Source organism: Pipra filicauda, unplaced genomic scaffold (genome assembly GCF_003945595.2).
Source record: "Pipra filicauda isolate LSUMZ 115617 unplaced genomic scaffold, ASM394559v2 scaffold11_size5308982_pilon, whole genome shotgun sequence".
NCBI classification, from domain to species: Eukaryota; Metazoa; Chordata; class Aves; order Passeriformes; family Pipridae; genus Pipra; species Pipra filicauda.
In genome coordinates, this window is record NW_024103652.1 from 1,473,655 (window position 1) to 1,497,816 (window position 24,162).

Sequence of the window (24,162 nt, forward strand, 5' to 3'; positions counted from 1 at the left end):
GACCTCATAGCACCCTTCCAGTATCCAAAGGGGACCTACCAGGAAAGCTGGAAAAGGACTCTTCGTCAGGAACTGTAGTGATAGGACAAGGAGTAAGGGATACAAATTCAAAAAGGGGAGATTTAGGTCAGATATTAGGATGAAATTCTTCACCGAGAGTGGTGAGATACTGGAACATGTTCCCGGGGACACTGTGGATGCCCCGACTCTGGTGGTGTTCAAAGCCAGGTTGGATAAGTCCTTGAGCAACCTGGTCTAGTGGGAGGGGGGGTTGGGACTAGATGATTTTTAAGGTCATTCCAAACCCTTAACAGTCTACGATTCTATATTCTCACGTTGGCAACAGCCTCCTTCACTATTCATTCCCAGTTCAACCCCAGAGTCACAAAATGTTTTATCTGTAAAAAATAGCTTACACACATCTGTATTGCTCTATGTGTGTTCTAAGTTTTAGTTTAGTTTAGGACCTCAGTACATGATACAGCTCTTATTCTGGAGACATTCCTGCTCATCTTCTGTTCATTAGAAAAAAAAGATATTGCAACTGCTTTCTTTACCAGTGAAACATCCGGCATAGACCTATCGCATAGATCTACTAGATCTTCTCTACTTCAAGGTAGTTGTGCAGTGAACTGGACAAAAATTACTTCCTGCTCTACTATTGCAAATAAATTAGGACACAGCATGTAAGGGGTTCCAGATACAGAGGTTGCATAGAGAACCAGACATTAACAGTGTTACAGCTCTGTACTAATAGTTTTCTACTTTTTCAAAGGTCAATCTCAGCTTGAACACTTTACAGAGAATCTTGTTCTCAAGTTAAAACAAAAATTAAATTGATATTTTTATTAAAATTTTTAAAAAATTGTTACACTTCTCCATGAATTATTTCAGTCAGTAAACTCTACTATGTTCTTGTCCACTAGCTTTTACAAAAAAATCCTAGTCACTAATCAGATGCCGGGGAGAGGTTCTGAAAATTTGTTTCTTTCACTGGTTGTCTCTTGCGGGTACACCAGCACATGCACTGGCATGTTAATTGTGTCTCCTAAAACTGACCATCTAAGTATTTCTAGGGTTCTGAAAGAATTGTTGGGCTTGCATGAAAAGAATCCTAAAGGTAAAAGAAGAAAAAAAACCCCAGGTTCCCCAGGAAACAGATTCCTTTTGTAGATACACAATCTCAAGTGCCCTCAAGTGCTGGCTGACATTCAGGGAGCTATGCAAGAAGCATGCATGTGCAAAGAGTTGACTGAAAAACAAACACAGAACAACCTAACGCTGTAAGTGTATGGCAAATTAAAAAGTTCACAGACAACTATTTCTCCAGCCTTGGAGATCAGACTTAAAAGACTACTTCCATCCAGGTTCAAGTATTTATTTTATTGTTGCTTAACTTACTTTAAGGAATGCAGAAGACTATCCTCATACTGACAGAAACGTAGAAAATCTGTGGCAGTTACAGAGAGCACTAAGGATATTACCATGTTTATAATCAGTAAAAGACCTGCTTTGGAAATAATTATGTTCTTAAGATGTAAAGTCAAACCACAGTAAAGTTTTATAGCTTCAAACAAGAAAAATGTGCAGTATTTTTTTAAGTCAATTTAAATCAAATTTGTTTTCCTTGGAAAAATGCAGTAAAGATTAAAATGCTACATTTGTGCCAAACTAAAACTGTGTATAGCATTTCCTTGTATCTTTTTTAGCATACTATTCCTGAGTTTAATTATACCTTATACATTGCATGAAACTTAATATTTATACTTGTCTGTGGGAGTAAATTACATCCTCTTAACAAAAAGAGTTGTAAATAAAAATGTAACTGATACTCTTCCATTATGCTCCTCAGCTCAAGTTGCAAAGGTTTCTTGAGATAAACTAATCTGATAATTTAAATCTTTAATTCTGTTGCTGAATTCTTCTTCTACAGTCTCTTCTTCATAAAGACAAACCAAAATGCTCCAGAATGCTACATCTAAGCTAGACCTTTATTTTTGAAGTTTCTGTAGTTTAAAAAAATTGTTCTTGCTTTCACTTATAAAAATAAATACTCCCAAAATATAAATTCATTCCCAGTTATTTTTTCTCATCATGCTCCCTAATTTTTAAACTAAGTTACCTATCTCAATTGCATTGGGCATTGCTTACTCAATTGATTTCCCATCTCATGACAACACAGCTTCTGCTTCATGATTACACTAAGAAGGTCATGCAAATTGTAATTCCTTTTTTAATTGGAGAGAGAGGGGAAAAATGGGTGCAATCAGAAATTATTAGATTAGAACCGTAGTTCAGATTCCCTCCATATTTCACAAGACAAAGACCAATGAAATTAGGTTTAGTGTATGATGAGCAAAAGCACACCCCTTCAGCTGCAGCTCTTTCACAGGCATTCAAGCATACTAATATCATAAAAACAAAATGCTTGAGTTGAAGATAACTTCAGAGTATCTGGTTTTTGCTCGAAGAATTTACTATTATAAGCACAAATAATGTGACAAACAGTTTTAAATTTACATTTTACTGCTATATCCTAAGGTGTCCAATATATATGAAACATGAACCAATTTATCCTATTAAAGCATGGTACTTTTCTGCATATTTTTAGACATGCCAATCTATTTAGATCAGAAAATTCTGGAAAATCATTCCAGCTTGTTGCTTTCAAACAAAAGGACTTTGCACTTTTAACAAGCAACCTCACAAATACAAAAAATTAATTCTTAGTTTTCAACTGAAAGACAGCATGTATTACTATGTGCAACATATCTATGCCTGCTAGTTTACTACAAAGCCTAATCTAAGAAGCCTTCTCAATCTCGCAGGCATCCTAAATATTTTAGCAAAACTCATGGCTGCACTTTTCTGACTCTTGTCCAATAGGAAAAAGGAGACCACTCAGAAACACTGAGAGAGACATTTGATAATTTTAGGATGTAGATGCCAAGCTGCCTGAGTAAGCACTGTTCAACAATCATCCTGTTTACCTAATAGCTCCTACAGAGAATATTATTGGTGGATTAAAAGTCGTCACTCAAATGTCTTCATGTAGCCCTGAAATTGACAGGTTCATAAAATTGATTTTCACTTTTTTGATTTTTTGGAGGAAGGATCACCTTTTAATTTTCATATATATGTATGGATTTCTGTTGATAAGTCCCAATTACATTCAGTTTATTTTAAAAAGACCTCTAAAGTGTTTGCACAAAGTATCATTGAAAAAGTATGCAAATATAGCATATTTTCACATTTCATTAATATGCCAGAACTTAGTAAAAAAACTGTGTAAGGTACAGGTATTCTTCAGGGAAAATACTAGACAATCTACTGTTTCAGATGATCTGTAACTTCAATCAAATCTGTAACATAAAACCAAGTAATGGAAACTCATGTGGATAAACATAAAATTCATTTTCTTCTCTTAAATCCTTCAGGCTTTTTTCTTGGTCAACTACAGTCAAAATAGAGATTTTTTTATTTTTCTTAAAAAAGAGAGTCAGCATGGCCATCTTGACACTTTAAAAAATTGTAACATATATTAAGTAGGCAAAATAATGCAAGAAAAACTAATCATTTATTTCCTACCTGTAGAAAGCTGGTGCTTCTGGTAAGAAAGGAAAATATACATATAATTTTCAAATCTTGAAGGAGGAACAAGAAAAGTAGAAAATGAGAAAATTTTGCTTGGAAAGTCATGGTGCTACACAGCTTTATAAACAATTTGAAATTCAATATTTGAATTTGAAGACATTTTTGAACACTCTAATACCGCTACATCCAAGATAACTCCAGATTTATGAGTCACATTTGATTCACTTGTAGCACTAAGTTTTAAAAATGGGTTGAAAAATAAATTGAGAAGCTGTAGGAACTTTTAACAAAATACAGCCATGTACACATTTCTAAGTCTTAAGCTTTTATACATACTATTAATTTATATATTTGACTATTTTTCTTCTCTTTTGATGAAGTGGTTACATGCAGATCACTCTTTCATTTCCTCAGAGACAGTCTGATTTAATTTTTAAAGCACCACTTTGTCATTAGTTATGGATTTGACAGAAGACGACAGCTGAGATACATTGATGTAGTTTTAGAAAGCAGTGGGTGGAAAGTAAACAGTGTCTGAAACTGTGGGACACAAGCAAGTCTGCACACAAGGAAACAGAAATGTGAAAATAAATACAGGTATAGTAGTGGAAAGGTATTCAATTTGTTTTCCCGTCAGAAGAGAACACATATCTACTAAGACACATAACTACTTCAAAATCATGCTCTTATTTCTACAGCTGCTAGTTGAAATTTGTCTTTGTAGCAATAGCAGCTCACTTAACTGGCTGTACTACAAACCAGCACATAGTTGAAGACATAGAGCAAATATATATATTCCACAAAGACCAGAAGAACAAGTGTGCTACACTTTTTTTTTTAACAAAAATTCAACCAAGAGATCAAAAAACCTTTTTCTTCCCCTGAAGGTTTACTTCCATATATGTATTCAATGCTTTTTGGTTTTTGCATTTACCAACATTATCAGTTGATCATTACCTAAAAACATGGACGATATGCTGTTCACTTACAGCGACACAGCTAGTCAGGGAGATCTCCAATGGCCACTTACCTTTCTCCATGCATTTGCTACCCAGAGCCTTCTTGGGTTGAGTGTGCCAGACCTCACTTGCACTTGGAAGCCCTGGACCTGGCTTAAACACCATTCAGAAATCCTTGACATCATACATAACCGCAGTAATCAAAGCTTTAAGAACATCAGACTGTATGTATGGCCAGTCTTCGTGAGCGGAGATTTGGGAAAGGTCATTACCCTTCGAGCCTGCGCAGTGGATTTTTTAGGTGAGACACAGTGTGCGCTGAACTGAGCCCACCCTTTAATCCTGAGGTTCATCTGCCGGGGCCAAGCAAGCTTGGACAGTGGTAGTGAGATCCTCAGGACGTAGGTTTGTTTAGAGTGACCTTCTCCTGGATGGCCTTACAGGGCTGACGAGCTCCATCTGCCCGGGGCAGTTTCCCTGACCGGGAATCGAACCCAGGCCGCAGCGGTGAGAGTGCCACATCCTACATCAGACTATAGATACCAAATATACTAATGGGAAGGAGAGGGAAAGGGGGGAAGTCCAGAAGTAAGACAGCAACAACTGAGAACGCTGCCTAGAACAAATCGCTAAATTAGATCTTTGGTAAAACTTTTAGACGGTTTACTATCTTGAAAGACTACTCTTTCTATACCTCCAACTCGTCTAAGTTGATTTCAGAATTAGACTTTCAAATGCTGCAGGTATCATAGGAAAGCTCAAAAGCTCTATTAAAACCTGCAAGAAGTTATTTTTCATCTTTGCATCAGTGTACTGTTCATAGAGCCAGCCCTGCAAGCTGAGCAAATATGCGGTGTTGGTACAACAGCAGCACGGTCCCTCAGTAGCATAGCTTAGAATTCTTTCTCTGGACAATTCTCTCTGACAAGATTTAGAAAAAAGCTGTAAGCTTTGCATAAATCACAGTACATGCAAACAACAAGTGCTGGTCCAAACATATTTGATCCCATAACAATAAATAAAATGAGTTTATCATATTTGTGGACACCCAGAAACACTCAAAAAATTGCCAAGAAAGGAGTCCAGGCAAAATGGTTACATTTCCAGTTGTTCTGTACTTCAGCAGTTGACACATTCCACACTAGAATGGCAGAATTTTTCTATCCCTGTTTATTTTTACCTTATTTCACAAAATCATGGAAGACCTGAGTTTGAAAGAGACTTCCAGAAGCCCTCTAATCTAACTTCCCTGTTCAAGCAAGGCCACCTGTAGCCAGCTGCACAGGACCATATCCAGATGGTTTTTGAGTAAAATATTTAATATATTTGCTGATCTCTATTTATGCAGTATTTTTTTTACCTCATCCAAGATGTTTTGAGGGTATTTTCATTAGTCATTTTGCTTGATTTCTCTGAAAAGTCACATTAAATTTAAAAAAAAAAAGTAGAAGTAATCTTTGAGAACCCAAATTTTCATGTTTCATTAGCAATATAAGTGGGTTTTATTATTTTATATTAATGAACATAAAAGAATATGTCCACCATATGTTTCAGGTCACTTTTTTTGTTATTACATGGATTCCAAAGAAAAATATATGTACACAGATAACTTCAATAGGTGTTTTTCACTAGGTGCACTTCATTTTTTTTTTGTCCAGCTTTCCCAAGCTAAGTCACTTCATGACAGCCTTCAGTACTTCTTTTCTAGGGGAACATTTCTTTGCAGAATTTTCCTTCACCTATTCAATGTTGCGTGATTTTTAAAACACACAAGTTGTCACCGTGTCTTGACATAAAACTGCAAGAACAGAAACTGGACTTTTCATTATGAATCCTCTTTTGCCTGTAGTGTTCTGTAAAATATTGTTTGGTTCCATTTCCTGTACGACAGCCCTGTATCTGCCTACATTCCCATTACCGAAACTTCCATTTTCCAAGCAATAAGAGAAAATTATTTCCACAATGGAACTTAGCAAAAATAAAAAACTTAGTTTAAAAATTTTATTTCAAAAGCAACTACATTTAATTTCTTGGAAAAAGTAAGAATCCATCTAGTTAATGTTTACAAATCTGATGGTTGTCCTCTGAACTTCAGTATGCTTAGGGTTTTATTCTACACTATATGCATAGTACTCCAAATATATAATTCAACCACATAAATATTTGTAAAGTAGTCCTTATATATAAATAACACTGCAAAAATAAAACCCTATCACTTTACTAAACAAAATAAGACAACTAAAAATGAGAAATAGGATGACTCTATTCTTGTGTAACTAAGCAATACACGTAATATATTTTAAAATTAGCAAAGTTTTAATTACTATTATCATACTTTATGACAATAATCATCATAAAAAACTCCTATTAGAAAAGTCTAAAGACATACTGTGAAGTGATTTGTAAACCAATCTAACCATGGTTTTCTGGAGCAGGTGTATACATACATGTAGGAAGAAAGAATTATTATAAAGCGTCTTTAAAGTAGCATAGATGTTTTTATTTTCTGAAAACTCTTGTTTAGATGCACATCTATCCTTTATGCAATATCTTCATTCAAATTTGCCATTAGGTAATCGCAATGGCAACAATACTTTGTAGAAAAGTTTTAAAGGGGCCTAGGCTTTTGAGGTTTCCTTTTGGTTAGGAGGGGGCTTCTTCTCTTTTTTTTAAAAAAAGAAAAAAAAAAAAAACAAAAAAAAAAAGGAAAAATTGCCCACAAATTATGTCTAAAAGTGCATATTAGTGCTCCCCCCTTAAGAGTCATAGCCCAGATCCCAAGAACATGGAACAGAAAGTGTGATGAAAGACATTTAGAATAAATAACTGACCTAGAAAAGCACATTCAGAGTCTATCGATATTTAAGAATTTACATACGATTAGAGAACCCACAGTTTCTACAGTGTTGTCTGCTGAGGCAAATTAGAAGGCAAAAGAGAATCTAAGGATGCACAATGATCTGCATCCATTTAATCTTAAAGCTTGATTTCCAATGTATTAGTCTCACAATGGTTTGTAAATTCTGATGCAAAATTTTCTATGCTTAAGCCAGTTGAAATGTTTGTCTCTCATCTGAATACTCTTCAAACTAATAAACCTGAGGTCCAAGGCAGCCTACAACCTTCACTAACCTTCAGTAAGGTTAATGGGCTCCTTGTTCTACCCAGATGTTGTTCTCTTTGAAAAAGCAGAACTAAATTCTCTTTGATATTTCTAGTCTTCGATCAAATGTAACTGCACCTGACCAACATGAAAAAAAGACCTGGAGGTGGGAAGGCAAAGATGAAAGAACAAAAAACATCTTAAGTCTTAGACTTAGAAAGATCTAGTTTATTTCAATAGTGTCCCCTCTGTTCACCCGTCATTTGTTCCCATTCCCGTGCCGACTTTTCAGAGCAGCTGTGCAATACCCTGGATCAGGTAACTAACTGATAGAGAAAAGTTGCTTAAGTGCAACATACATAATATTCAGTTAAAAAGAAAAACTAAGTGTTCTCAAACCCAAACATTTATATACTGAGCAATTACTCTAATCCTTATTACATGAAATAAAGGGAAACTGATCTATGTTTGAATTGAATGACAAAGACTGTACAGATGAAGTATCTCCATATATAGGGTACATAAACAGAAGCTGAGACTTACGGAACTGAAAAGCCTTTGCTGTCAAATTTTTTAATACCAAGAAAAATTGTAAGCAATACAGAACACTTGATTACCTCAGGGAATGGAATTATCTTTACAAATAACAGAAAATTATAATTTCTCTTTTTTAACATTTCCTCCTTATCTATCTCTTTAGGAAACCCAAGCATGAAAACATAGATAACTTACTTAACAACAATTTTATTTCTAGACTTTCCCTGGATGTTAAAAAGATAAAAAGTGTATGGATTTTTAAAAAAAATTAAAACTATAAAATCCAAAAAACACTACTGAAAAATATAATTTTAATTCCAAAAGAAAAAGAAAGATTAAATGGCACAAGAAAGCCCACATGGGAAACTGCGACTATTTGGAACTTGATGGAAAATTCAATGTAAAATTTATAAAACAGATAAATCTGCAAGATGTGCTCTCCAATACTGCCACCTAAGAAATTACAAAGGAGTAAGTTGAGACTATTTTATTGCACAAAACTACAGATTGCTAAGCAGAAAATGTAAATTTTACATAATAATGGAAAGAGCTTTTTTCTTTTCCAAATGTTGTCCTTTGTAGCTGCAGGGACCATGGGAAGTCATCTAGTCCAATCTGCTGCTTGAAGTAGAATCAACGCTGAATTCAGATGAATTAGAAAGATCTAAATTAGAAAATGATAGGTGTCTGGGTCAAAAAAGCAGAGTCGACTGCAACATTAAGAGTTTACAGCACCACCCTCATTGAAAAAAAGCTCAGTGTGACCTGGCAAGGTGCACTTGCTGCCTAGACAGCCAACCATATCTAGGCTGCATCAAAAGAAGGGTGGTCAGCAGGTCAAGGGAGGTGATTCTCTTCCTTTACTTGGCACTGGAAAGACCCCACCTCTCCTTATAATTAGGAATGAATTCAAAGGAATTGTTTTTAAAAACAAAGAAAAATAATAAAGGGGGGGGGAAATCTTATTTTTCTATATAAACATAAAAAGTAAAATTTTGTGTGTTAAAATATGTTCTAAAAAAATTTAAAAGTTATGGGAAAGTACCTTGATTTTTCCTGCAAACTAACATTATTTTCCTGATGAGAAACATTTGAAACACAACTTTTTATACCCATACTCTGATATAAACACAAGAAAAAAAGTTTCAAAAATCTCAAGTGATACTGTCATTTCAAAGTCTCTATACATAAAAAATGCTACTAATATCAGAAATTATGAAATATTTCTTTTCTTGAAAGAGGTAATATATCTTTTGCTGACATTTGCTTTCCATTGAGATTTTAGTTACAGTTTTCTATCTTACAAAAAAAAATGCATTTAAAAAAACCAGTCCCTTCCACAGTATATTTCTGTGTGGAAATTATTGAAGAACACTAAGAAATTATAAATCAGAAAAATTTAACAATATACTGGGATGAAGGAAAACTTCTTTTTACCAGAAGAAACGATAACAAATGCATCTCCAACTCCATAATTTGCAAACAAAGAACTACTTCAGAGAATTCTACCAAGACTCTTATGGTCAGAAAGTTACCTAAAAGCATATTTTACATTCCATACAAATTTCTCATGCAATTTAAAACTAATCCTTAATATACATTACAGTTAACAGTACTATAATTCATTGTAATCCTTTTTAATTGCTATTTGTAACTATCAAGCAATATACTAACAGTTATCATATCTTAATATTTTAGACACATTCTAAGGATATACTACATAAATATTCATCAATATTTCTGGTTGCATACACACATCTTTGTACTGTAAATTCTAAGATTCATCTAAAATCACTTTTTTACAAACTTGCACATATTAAATTCTTAAATATTTTACACTGACTAAATAATTCTTCTAGGATTATTCAGTCAAAATCCTACTTATTCATATTTCATTCTCCTCAATATCAATATGCTATTCAGAAAGAGAAACTACTATGTTAGGGAAAAAAGTGACTTTTTCAGTGGCATCCATGGCCAGCAGGAGTCAGAGAAATGATCAGCTACATTTTTCCTAAATTCAATGTTTTCTGTATCCCTTAATACCAAAGTTTGTCCTCAATTTAGACAAATTAATGTGTGTGTAGACAAAGCAGAAGTTTTCTCCCAATGCTACATTCATATACATATGAAATTCTTTATACGTCCAGAGAAAGAACAAAAATACAGATTATTCTAATTTAAAGCTTCATGTATTTTCAAACTGTCACAGAGCTGGTTGATAGTCTAATTCATGAGAATCTGTATGCAAACTCTGGAGTCAAATAATAGCATCTTTCCTGGATTAAAAGAAAATAGTTATTAATATTTATAAATATAGTTATTGCGAGGTTCAATTTCAGTATTTTTTTTAACTCTTGTCCCATTGTTGATCTGTACTCATACAAGCAAGCTCTCAACATGGCAAGTGACATTCATTTTTGTTTGAAACACATAGGGAAAAGAAGGGGATAACAATCAAGCCACACTAGTAAAAGATTTTTACACATTCCTATTCAAAAAATGGAAATTAGGTTTTGACTTGCTCTTTGGAAAGTCTCTCCCTTGTTATATAACATTTATTGTTGTTTTCAGAACCTCCCTTTTGTACTGTTAAATAGAGAGGGGAAACACTGACATTATTACTAAAACAATTCATTTAACAGAAAAAAAATATGCTTCAATGTATCTTCACTCACCAGCAATGGATGAGATATACTCCATATTTCAGTGAGACCAACAAAGGGCTTTCTTTTTTTTCCTTCAGATCCTTTCCTGAGGCATCTCCAAATATATTCTACCCAGTTTTAACGTACTGACTATTTACCTCTTGAATAAGGAAGCAGATGCTTACTGACCATTTAAATTGACGAGATGAAGTTTTCTGTTCTTAGGCCATCTTTGAACAAACAGGTCTGATTTTCAGTAGCTTTAGAAGTTTAGAAATTCTTGTTTCGTGCTTCAGTCTTCAAAAGAGTTTTCATCCTTATTCTCTTAGCTATGTAATACCCAAAAACATGAAACTTGTCAAACTGTCAGTATGCCATAAATTTGTTTTTCTTTTTTAACAACACAAAGCACTTACTTCTTGGTAAAACAAGGTATTTAACAAAATTATGTGACTGCAGTACGAAACGGTACTCTGAATGTTACAAAAATGCTGTTAACATTCTTCAATTTAAATATACAATTGCACATACAACTATGTGCCATCTGTGAATGCACAGCACTTAAGATATGCTGAAAAATCAGAAGCCAAATTTTAGCTTGAACTGCATGCCACTAGTTTAATCAATGGCTGTCTATCAGTCCAGGACATTAAGATGCCTAAATTACACAGCGTGACTATTCACTAACAGCCTGTTAAGAAGTACAGGAAAAATGAGCACAGGTGGAAAAGGAGTTAAAACAATAAGCAATAGAACAAACACCAACTTTAGCTTTGCTGTTACCTTGGTCTTCCCTCTAAGCCCTAACAGCAAGGTGGGGTCTAAACAATGCATCTTTTGTCCTGCAGATCATCTCTAACATGCACATGTCCTCCCTGTGAAGACAGATAAATCAAACATGTCCTCATCAGTTCACTTCTCAAGCACTGTACCATCTTCCTTCCTTGAAAAGTTACACATTGTTCTATTTGAAACAAACTTTACAGTAGATAGATTAGTTCAGCTTATCAGTTCTTCCTTTCACCCCTGCACAGACCAACTGTCACCATTCCACAAGGACAGATAACTCAGCAGGGCACTCCCCTATCCAACTATTTTTTATTTCTAATCCATAAAATTTGAGGTCTTTATTTCATATTGAAGGGGCTGGTGGTTTTTACTAACCATTTTTGCTAACCACAGGTTTCCCTGAGGAACTACTGCGCTTTTGCCCACAACCTAAGACGGATTTCTCACAGGGGTTTTTTTCCAAAGATACTGCTAATAAACTGCTGGGTTTAAATGCTGAGGTATCATTCCATGGGGTTTAAGATGTGCTGTAATAATGAGATGTCCAGTACACCTTGACTGCAAAATACAAAGGGAAGGACTTCTTCCCTGTATACACTATAGCATATAATAAGGCTCCATCATATTACAGGCTGCTTAATATCTATTAGGTATTAATGTAACATATTTAAAGATGTAAACAATGATTCAAAAGCACCATTTGAAATTGGAAGTAGTGTTTTCCAGCTGTTTTCTACCTCCTCTTTGATAGGCATATTTAACTACTAGTAGTAACTTTTGATTTTTTATCAGATATAACTTCTAATTTTTAAATATTTAAATCAGAGGCAAACCAGACGACAGATAAAACCCAACGAATGAGTAAAAAAAGCACAGATTGATTAAAGCTATATACAGGCTGTGTCAACTGCTGAACGACTCTTAGCTGGGTCTAATAGGGAAATGCCAATACTTTAGCTTAAGTATTAGTTTAATTATTAACCATGAAGCACTGCATACTCTGGGAATCACAGAAACACCAGAACCACTGGAAGTTATCTAGTCTGACTTCTCACCTACAGCAAGACTATCACCAACACAAGGCTTTGTTTACCCAACTCCAAAAATGAAGGATGGAGTTTCCACCACCTCTCCAAGTACCTGTCCCAAAACTGCACGACAGTCCTACCAAAGAAGTTTTTTTCCTGACGTCCAATCTGAATCTCTTTCCAACTGTAACACAAAGTCATTGCTCCTGCTTTCAGCCTCTGTTACTAGCTAGAAGAGTTTAGCTCTATCATCTTTGTAACTCCTCGTAAGTTAGTTCACATCGAGAACCAATTCAGCACCAGAATACAGCTCAGAACCTCCCCATTTTTGTGGGAGTTGCCAAATAAAAGTAGTCAAATAAAAGGAAGAAAGAGGAAGTTTATATGGTATAATCATTTAACCTAGATTAAGAACTGAAAGTCAGGACACTGCCATTTCCTTGTAGATTTGAAAAATGTGTCATTCCCTCGATCAAGTTCACATGGCATGAAAACAAAATACATGATCATAAACACAGATTAAAGATACACTAGAGATACATTTCTAGATGTAGAGCACAAGCATTTATTTTCCAAACTGTTTGATTTTACTATTACTTTCTGCCTAACAATGTTATGACTACCTGAACTCTTGCTGCTACAATGACTTACCAAGCTTCTTGTGACCAAGTGGCCAGTGGACATACTGTTACATGAGGATAACAGAGACAGCAATGTCTAATTTTCCTCCAGAAACCAGGATAAAAACACATAGTATAAAATCAAGAGATCTTCTTCCCTAACCTAATCTCTTCACCCTCACACAAGCATACATGCAGACTCTAACCAGATTGTTTCAATTTTCATTCAAGTTTTTTTACTTCCTTTTTTTTTTCTGTATATATTTAGGACAGCCAACTTTTTAGGAAAAAATGCAGTGAAAACTGTGTGGGTTTGGAACTGGACACACTCCTACTCATATTCTAAATATTTTGCTGCATTCTTTCTTTTTAAAGGCAGGTATAATAAACATAACAGAACAAATGCAAGTGCATAATTTCACACACATTGTAAATATCTAAAAGGTTTCTTTTTATTACTCTGGCGTATAGTTTTCACATTTTCCTAGATGTAGTTGACTTTTGGTGGCAATATGAAATCCTCAGGCAGGTAAAATCAGCACTGGCAACATTAGACAGCATGGTCAGCACAATTAGTCACATCATGTAAACAGAGAGCAAACTTGTAATGCAGCCCTTTAAGCTGATGCAGAGGGGCGCTGAACTTCAGAGCAAAACGTGAAAGCTTTTGCTTTGAAAAAATTATTAAAGCTAAACTGAAAACCTCATCAATAACTCACACTGTCCTCCTTATCAGTGAATTTTCACTCACCTCATAGACTCTCATCCCATGGATCAGTACCACAATTTAAGAAGTGTAAACCATACAAACAATCCTTTGTGGCCCCAAGGATCTATGGTGCTTTTGGAAATGTTTTGGCCTGAATATCAATCCTAGCCTAGCACCCATAAATTACGGCAGGATATTCAATGCTGCAAAGAGGGAGACCATGGTATACTTGAACATTATGACCCACATACATTAGTAATTTCTGGTTTTAGGTAGAAGGATTTCTCAGGTTGTAAAAGATAAGATCAGGCAATATGAAAGTTGCCATTTTCAAGGATAAGCATCTTTCAGGCAAGTTACCTCATAGCCAGAATGTTGCTCCCAGTCCCAGCTGTGTCTTGTCTGCATTTTTGCATCTGTTTCTAACATTTGGGAAAAAAATTATTTCTCAAGGTTGCCTTTTTTTTTGTAACTTGAAGAAAGGAGAAATAGAGCATGCTTTCAGGCTGCACAGGATGTGTTCAGATACAGTTCTTTTAAAATGTACAAAGATAAAAGTTTACAGCCTGCAACTATGGTCACGGTTTGTAGCTTCTCCTCATATACCTTTGTACACACATTGTGCTTAAAATTACATTGGGAAGGTCTTTTTATGCCCACCAGTATTAAGTCTCTAAATGACTCTTTTCTTCACTTAGGAAATAGCCAAGATACAGATTAGATTGCATATGTTCATGTTTCTTGGTTTTTTAAATAATAAAATTTGATAATTTTTTTCTCAAAATAATTAGCTATGTTCTAGTTTTAACGTCATAATACTGTTTCTGAGCTGGTTCTGACTGCAGGAGAGGCACACATAACAGGCTATGTAAGAGAAACAACCACTGCATAAAGACATTGCATGGCTGGAGAAGTGAAAGCTTATCTCTTGACCAAAGTTTTCTCAGCTGAAGAAGAAAACAAAAATACAAGGAAGAAGCAAAAGGAAGCTACAAATACATGGAGTAAGACAAAGTAGACAACAGTGATATAGACTGAAATTTATGTCTAACTATGTCTATGCATATATCGCTACAATATATCCACACCATTCTCTCTACATTTTAGCCTGATACACTATACTACCTTTCCAACCTTACATATTGTTTCAGCAGATAGAACTAGAAGAACATTTAGAAAGCAAAAATATATTTCACGAAATAGGTGACTTGAAGTGCATACTTAACAGTCTATACTTTAAAAGTTCAAAGAGTGGTATGTACAAGTTATTTTAATCTTATACACAGTTTTTGAGTGACATCAAGTCTGTCATCATCTTAGACTGTTTCATGGATAGAAATATTTAAAAGAAAAGTCTCAAAAAGCCAGAGTTCACTTAGCAATACTAAAAGTCTTGTATGAGGAAGAAAAAAGTTGAAAGCCTGTAAAAGAAATCTGGTTTAGTCTGCAAAATCCTGCATATTCACAGGGACACCACTAGCCACAAGAATATGGCCAGGATGTTGAGGGATGTGATTCTCCCTCTTTACTCAGCTCTAGAAAGGATCCAACTGGAGTACTTTCAAAATGAGTCCAGAGAAGAGTCACTAAGTTGATCACAGCTGATCACCTCTCCTGTGAAGACAGGCTGAGAGAGCTGGAGTTGTTCAGCCTGAAGAAGGGAAGGCTGCTGGGAGACCTTATATAGCAACCTCCCAGTACCAAAAGCAGGCTACAAGAAGGCTGCAGAGGGACTTTTCACAAACTCATGTAGTAGTAGTCATGTAATCACTATGGGCAGTAGTGTCAGGACAAGGGCGAATGGCCTTAAGCTGAAAGAGGGTAGGTTTAGACTAGGTATTAGCAAGAAATTCTTTACTATTAGGGTAGTGAGGCACTGCCACTGCTTGTCCAGAGAGGCTGTGAACTCCCCATCCCTGGAAGTGTTCAAGGCCAGGTTGGATGGGGCTCTGAGCAATCTGGTCTAGTGGAAGGTTCCCTGCCCATGGCAGGGAGGGTTGGAACTAGATTATCTACTGGGCCTGTTCAGCCTCAAGAGAAGACTGAGAGGGGACCTCATCAATGTATATAAGTATCTGAAGGGGAGGTGCCTGTTGGCACATCAGCCTGGTTGGAGCCAGGCTCTTCTCGGTGGTGCCAACCAACAGGACAAGAGGTAAAGGGCAGAAACGGAGGCACAGGAAATTCCACCTGAATATGAGGAAGAACTTCTTTACTGTCTGGGTGACTGAGCACTGGAACAGGTTGACCAGAGAGGCTGTAAAGTCCTCCTCGCTGGAGATATTCAATAACCACCTGGTTGCAATCCTTTGCCACGTACTCTAGGATGATCCTCCTTGAGCAGGGAGGTTGGATCAGATGACTCAGTGTGGTCCCTTCTACCCTGACCAATTCTGTGATTCTGTGACCTTTAAGGTCCCTTCCAACCCAACCATTCTATGATTTTACTAGAAAATACCCTAAACAGACTTCTGACAATTTGATATTATGCAAAAAGCACGTAGTAGCTTCCAGAAGAAAGGGAAGTCCTCATTCAAGGAGCAAGAGCCAAATATTAGTCAATTGCTAACACTGACTAAAGGCTCATATACAGTCACACTGTTCTAATGGGAAGATAAATCAAGTATTTTAGAGAATAGTTCACCTACACTCTGGATAAACACTTGAAAAAAAGATTTTAATTATATACTTGATTGCAACTATGTAACCGCAACCATATTACATAATGTCAATATAAACCTGTCTGATGTCAACCAGAGGACAAAGTCAAGAAGCCAGTGATGGCCTGTAGCATCATACAGAAGTAATTTTTAAAAATCTACAAACAATGTATGTGCTTATTACAGGTTGCTTGAGACAGACAACTCTCAGCCTCAACGTCCTCAATGTCACAGGTGTAATTTTTAATTCTACATAGGCCTGTCTTAAAAATTATACAGATGTCCTTAAAATAATTGCTAGCATAGTCACTAAAAAAAAAAAAAAAAAACAAGACAAAAAACAGGCAAACAGACATATGGCAAAAGCTTTTAACTGCAATAGACAAAACACAGTAAAAATAAGAAACCAGAATGCAGACTTCAATAAGTGTGTTTGCTTATTTACAAGTCACCACGGTACAAAACACATGGTAACCATACAGACAGGTTTCTCCAAACACAGGGGAAAAAAAATCTAGATAAGATGAAATAGCTTCAGATGTTTGTGAGGGATTTCCAGAAATCATGGGAAAACACCTATGGACAAAGTCTGCACAAATGCATACAGGAATTTGACACATAGCAGGGTGTTTTACACACAATCCATAGCACAGATCACTTACATACAAGCACAAACTCACCACCCTTTCAGGACGCACTGGGTTTTCTGTGCATTCTCAGATAATTGTGTCATTTAAACCCAGTAAGTCTTCTACGAGACACAGAGTCAGACCTTGGGTATTTCAAATTCACCAAGCACATGCCATACTATGACCACATAGGTACCTCTGTCTGGGAAATGTTGCAACTTCATTAATAAATTCCATTCTTTCTCTGGCAATAGAGCTGAATCTCATCAGCAGTAAGAGAAGCATCTCATATGCTTATTCATCTTCTGCTTTCTTAAAATCATTACGGAAATAATGTATTTCCTGGGGGAACAATCAGTAGAAGTAACACAAGATCAACACAATTCTTCTGTAATTCCTTTAAAAATTGAGATAGGAACTGGTTACAAGCCTGTCCTTCATCTAGAGCTCTAACTTATTTCTTACTCTATGATAATTCACTCAATAGCCTTTAATCTTTGGCTAGGAATTTCTCAAATGCTCTACATACATTTGGGGCACTAGTATCATCTTCCTCATCTGGATGCCTGACAGGTTATATAACAGTGTTAACATTTCTTTAAAAAAACCACATTTTTTTAAATCAAATTCAGACTGACTCCCTTTCATTGAAGTTACTCTTTTCTACAGTCTTCTCACATAGGCTCCAAAAGTAATTTTAACTAAGCTACAAACTGATGTGACATACACCGACTTACAGTTTCCAGGGTGGAGAACAACAAATGTAAAGTCAATAAAAGATTAAACTGTAAACATCAAAAGTCTTCCTTGAGACTGTAAGGGAGAGACTACTAGCAAAGTACTTTCACTTTGGAAAATGTTTATATGCATAATGACAAGGCCCCTTGCATTCCTCAAATTAAATTTAACAACTTAGTACTTTCACAACACAGGCAGAGGAAAGCGTTCAGTGCTGAAAAAGGCTCACTTTGGGGGAAAAAAAATTAACATTTTGTTACCAGTGTACACCAGCAAAAGACAGTCAACAATGTTTTGAGTACATGAAATGTCTACATATTTCTGAACGAAGGTATATGACTTTTGGTCAGCATGATAAAAACCTGACACAGTTTTTCTGTTTATCCTGAGGCTAAAAATCTTCCTAGTATATTATTTACCCTCAGTTCCTATCCCACTCTAAAGGAATTGATTTCATTACCACCAGGCTCTTGTTTATTTTAGGAGAATTTGTAGATTTGGAGGAAAAAACAAAAAAAGACCCAAACAAACAAAAAGCACCCACAAACAAACAAAAAATCAGTTGTTCAAACAAACTCCATATGTTTTCCATGGTTGCCTGAAACCCTTGCATAAAAGGTTAAGCATAATTCCATGTCAACCTTTAGAAAAGGTTTTCTCCTTCTTTGCTCAGACCCCAAGTTTAGAGGTTGCAGCCTGAGAAAACAAAACTGAGCTCATTTTTGTTTTCCTATTTTTTTTTTAAGAGTAAGTTAGATTTTCCTTATAACAACAACCAGAAGCGCAAGTGGATGCATACCTTTTCCTGAATGTGTTTGGTTCAATTCTCAGGGAGACTCTAAAAAGGCTCTTGATTTGATTTATAGCGATTCTCCTAATTTAACACCAAATACCTTACGTAAAGATGAATCTGGGTACAGTATTCCAGCTGCAGTATGCCACTTGACCCATCCTTTTATTACTTTTCTTTTTGCCCTTTCCCCTTCCCAAAACAGCCTTCCTGTTCATTATTTTTTCCCCTAGTATGAAATTTCAGAATTATCCAAACCACTGAACCATCTGCAACATTACTTTTATAAATCAGTCTGAACCACACACAGATTATGCAGTTCAAACCTTGCTTCCTCTGTTTCAGATCAACTTATTTTCTTGTATTTTTTGTATGTTCTTCATATTGCTCACAACTTCTAAGCCTTCAAGTGCTGAAGGTCTATCCAGTATATGATCTAAATGGCTGACCTAAGGGCTATTTTATAAAAATCACATTCTCCAGTCAAATAACATTACACTATTTACTTGAAAATTCAAAAGTTTTCAAAACTTGCCAATTCCACTACAGTACCCCAACACATCATATGTGAGGTATAATGATGACAAAGAATTTCAATAAATACAAAATACAAATAATAACTACATTCCTCTTTGAATTAAACTTCTATTAATTTGTATTTAAAGAATTGTATAAAGATTACTTCCTTTTTCTTTTTAGTAAAAAGTCTTTGGTAACATGGTAATTCCAGATAATTGAAGTGCTCTTTGCATTCTCTTGCCCTGGAGAAGTGGTTTTATTGTGTGCAGCTAACCCAAAAAGGGCAATAATTCATACTATTCTTCTTCAAAAAACAAAGATTGTATTTTACAATATCCTCCCACTGTTCTTGCGGGGGAGTCAGCCCAGAAGTCAAACACTGGCACACATTTTACAGTTGATCCTCATTTATTGTCAACTACATCATCCTTTAAATGTTAAAATTTCATTTCAACTGAAGAAAAAATACTCTCCCATTGACAAGTCTCAGGGTTTTCATGTCACTGGTTCTAAGCAAGACAAACAAAATACACAAACTCAGAGGAATCAAATTTCCTTGCCTTCAGAACAGCTCTTAAATGTATTTGAATTTATGCCAGAAACTGGTATGTACTATTTTGATCTTCAGATTTTGCAATAAAAGTTTCTAAACAGGTATCTCAGCACGGAATTCCTGAAAGAATGCCTTTCGTGGACAATAGACACACTTCGCTTATTCCATTTTTCACATCATGTACATTAGATTATCAGTATAATTATACTCTCTACCAAAATTAGAAAACCTAAACAGCATCTGAAGTGCAAAAGTTAGTCCTCTAGGGTAAATAAATGCAAATCCATGTTTATAAGGAAATATAAACTTCTAAATTATACATAGCTTTGAATTTTATATATGTGATCCCACATATATATTATTCATATACAAAACCACCATATAAAGATATAGAATTATAGTGGGTTTATACATACACACACACACACACACACACACACACACTGTATTAACATACTACTCAGGCCTACACATGCTCCACTCTTCACACTTTGAGAAGTTTAGTTCAACTTAATGTAAATTTTGAGCAGAAGTAAATTAGGCAGGTGTATAAACCTGTGCAGAATAAGGGTCATAATTATCTCGAATCAGGTATACCCACATTACCACGGAAGAGGCTGTCTATAAACAGATCATCTGACACCGATACTGAAGAAAATTCAGCACAATCCTATAAATAAAGTTGTGTACAAGAGAACTGCTTAAATATTTAACAGCACACCACAGACACAGCGTTGATTTTAGCAGTCGACGACGAAAGCCACAGAGAAAAACAAAATAACAATTTCTTATCCTTATATACTGCTGAAACAATCCAGACCAAATACAGAGTTTGGAAGAAAACTGTTCACTGGTAGGCCACTACTTTACAGACTCTAAGAAACTTGAAAATAGTGTGAGATTTCAATAAAATATACTTTGCAGTGTAGTTTCCTGCTTGATTATGATAAGCAAATACATCTTTCTCATAAAATCAAGACTAAGCAACCCTTCAAATCATTTCAGGAAAAGACAAAATCATGAACCTACAACACACAAATAGCTACCTCATAACAGTTCTAGATATCACATAAATTTTTTTAACATCTCTGCCCATATGTTTAATAACTTCAATTATGCAAACCATCCTGTCAGGTTTAGTGAAACGAATGCGTGCTAGTGAAATAATGTATACAGACATACTTGCAGCCTTAAGCTTAAGGTAAAGGCCACCACTTGACAAGAAAAAAGAAAAAACCCTATCTTTCTTCCAGTTTTCCCTGTCTTTGAGCCAATTCCTTCTCAACAGCCTTGGGAAAGGAGACATTTCAGCTCTGAGAAACTGTGTCTAGAAGAAAGTTCCTCATTCAAGTGTGCCCTGCAGAGAAGGAGCTAAATGATGCTTTCTTTTATGTAGTCAAGAAACTGCAACAAATTAGTGTTCAAAATTTTTATGCCAGTACTTATTCAAAAAAGTTTGACTCTTTGAGCACCGGCATTTAGTCTTCTTTACACAATGGTACATTGTTAGGAAATTGGGTTTAAAATCAAGTTACACTAAAGCCATGAAATTAACAAACTACTCAAGCATAAAAAATAGAAACAATGAATACAACAATCTTAGCCTTTCCATTATTGCTAGCACATTCGGGCGTATATGTGAACAAGTGATAAGTATTGGCCTAGGTTTGAAAACAAATATGGTAATGGGAAACAGAAGGGTACACCTTTCTCCAGAATTTAATTTAATAAAGCAGGTAACCATTTCTTAAACTATGACGAATACAAAATTTAGAAATAAGGATGTGTATTTCATACTTTTTTAGAAACACTTCATTAGTTCTCTTAGACAAAAAAAAAGTTCCACATTTTAGTGAAGTTCAGATTGATGTGATCTACAAAGAGATGTAAGGTAAAACTATCAACTGTAAAAAAAAATAAAATAAAATCCCTGCCTGAAATTATTTCCCTTCAGTAAAAACAACGGGGGAGGAGGAAGCCAATTTTTTTCCATTATAACCATCCCGAATATTCAAGCTGCCTTTTTTCTCCCTTCCAATCACTATGATGCTTTTACGTGGGTCTTTCACACAAGAAACATGTATAAAGTAAAACTTTATTATACAATTCGATTGTTAAAACAGAGAAGTCGGAAAAGTCAAAGGCAGTGGAGGCTCAGGCAGAAGTGTGGTGGATTTCAGCGTGTTGCGCGAGTTTTACCGGAGCGCAGGTGAACTGCGCCTGATGACGGTACCGCTCCCGAGGGGCTGCGGTGAGTGCCACCCCCGCGGGCTGTGCCACCCCCGCACCAGTGACCCATCGCCGCCCGCAGGAGTCGCCAGTCACGGCTGACTCAGTCCCGCCCTGTGTCGCGGCCACCTGCCAGCCCCAGGGCAGCGCCGTCCCTCGTCCCCGGCGCAGCGCCCGCCGCCGCGGCCGGGCAGGACCGGGGCGCTGCGGGGCCCCAGCCCCCAGTGGCGGCTCCGCCGGCCTGCCCGGCACAAGGGCAGGCGTGCGAAGCACTGCGCGCCGCTTTGAATCCTGGGCTCTCGGGGTTGGTTTTCCCTTGTTACTGTTCGTTGTTTTTTTTTTCAGTGGAAACTTTCCTCTCCCAGCAGAGGCCGGGACAGCGTGAACTGCCCCGGGGCGCCGCGCTGCCATCACAGTTGACAGCTTTCTGCCCCCCCGCATTCCCCCTTCCCTTCCGCAGCATTAAAAAGCGGCAGATACATCCGGCCGGAGTTTGTTTTTAATAACGGCTGTTAGTTAGCACAACTAATTGCATCCACTGCCAGCTAAATAAAAGTCAAGCTCCACGTCATGGAGCTCCATACGAGAATCCCGCATGGAGCCTCCTCTGCGCCGGGGCCCGGGGAAGGAGGGGGGGGAACGGCAGAGAGACATGCGGGGCGCTGGGTTGAAGGAAGCGGGGCCGGCGGCAGGAAAGTTGGAATGGGTTTCGTTTATCCCCGGAGCAGAGCCACGGGGAAAGTTAACAGCCACCAAGAGCGCCCGCGGGCAGCGTCCGGGGGCGGCGGGAGGGGGTTCACTTGGGGTCTTTCTTATTACCTTCTGGTCTACGATGGAGCAAGCCATTTCCCGGACGTGGGCGAGGCTGAAGTCCCCCGAGGAGTCCTGCAGCAGCAGCACCGGCTCCCGGCTCAGCCCAATCTGGAGGTGGAAGGCGACGCCGCCGCCGGCAGCAGCCCCCGGCGGCGGCAGCGGGCTGGGCGGCCGGATCAGCGGAGGGGCGCTCATCGGAAACTTTCCGCCGGAGCAGCCGCCGCAGCCGAAGGGTCAGGGACGGAGAGGGAGAGGCGGGCGCCGCCGCGAAAAGTTTGTGGGCCCCCCGGAGGCGCCAGGCGAGTTCCCCCCCGAAGTTTCAGGAAAGTCCCGTCGATCTCCTCCCGGGTGAAAATGGCGTGGGGGTGGGGGGGAGGACCGGAGAGGATGCAGACAGGAAAAGGCGGCGAGAAAGACGCGAAAGGGGAGCCCGGCCCAGCGCCGCCGCCGAGATGGTGCCGCCGCTCGGGCTGTTGGCGCCGTGCGCGGCGCGGGGGCGGGACGGGCCGCGCCCTCCGCCGGGACGGGCCCGCGCCCCGCTGGGCCGGGCCGGGCCGCGCCGCTCCGCCACCAAACGGCGGCCGCGTCCCGCCGGGCGGCCCCGGCAGGCGAGGGCGACGTGGGGTCTGCTGGTTCCCCGCGGCGGAGCTTGGCCTCAGCCGTCTTTGGTCTCCCTACCTGGCCCGGTCAATGGGCTGTGGTGCTGGAGGGTGCTGAGAGCCTCCCCTTCCCCCGTCATTTCAAGAGGCAGGTGGAGGCAGAGCCTGAGGAGAGTCGGGGATTTCCTTGCTGGCAGGCAGCACGGTGGCCTCTCCCCGGCAGGGCGGCGACGGCTGCCCCCGAGAACGGAAAGCAGTGCCAAAAGAGCGGGAGCTCCGCTCTGGCCCCGGCTCTTGTGCCTGGCCTCGGCCGGCTGCTCCCGTCAGCATCGTGCTGCCGCCTCCACCGGTCCGTGTAGGTTTTGGGAAGAAGCAAGGAACTGCTCGCATCCATCTCTTCTCTAAAACAGCTTGCAGTGTCAGGTACAGTCTCTGCAAAGGAGAAGAACCCTGCCACCCAGAACCAGGATGAGTTACTCTTCTCAACTCTTGGGATGAGCGCGAGCCTCATCCTTTTGCACAAGCAGCACTGAGCATTTAGTCTAAAAGATTCGTCTCGAATCTCTTCTTGGAGATGTGTGAAGACAGTGGAAACGTGAACTGTCAATATTTTAGATATCAACAGAGAAACTCTTAAGCTAAATA

The 24,162-nt window shown here is 38.0% G+C and overlaps 1 protein-coding gene across 2 annotated transcripts in view; it reads right to left on the reverse strand.

The window, feature by feature from the left end:
• Window positions 1-23,369, reverse strand: part of PRKD1 (protein kinase D1) — a 128,634-nt gene extending 105,265 nt beyond the window's left edge. For both annotated transcript variants that reach the window (XM_027720506.2, XM_027720495.2), the window contains exon 1: window positions 22,925-23,369. In XM_027720506.2, the coding sequence (XP_027576307.1) occupies window positions 22,925-23,113 (189 nt within the window). In that variant the 5' untranslated portion in view covers window positions 23,114-23,369. The remainder of the gene's footprint in view (window positions 1-22,924) is intronic.
• Window positions 23,370-24,162: the final 793 nt, after the last annotated feature.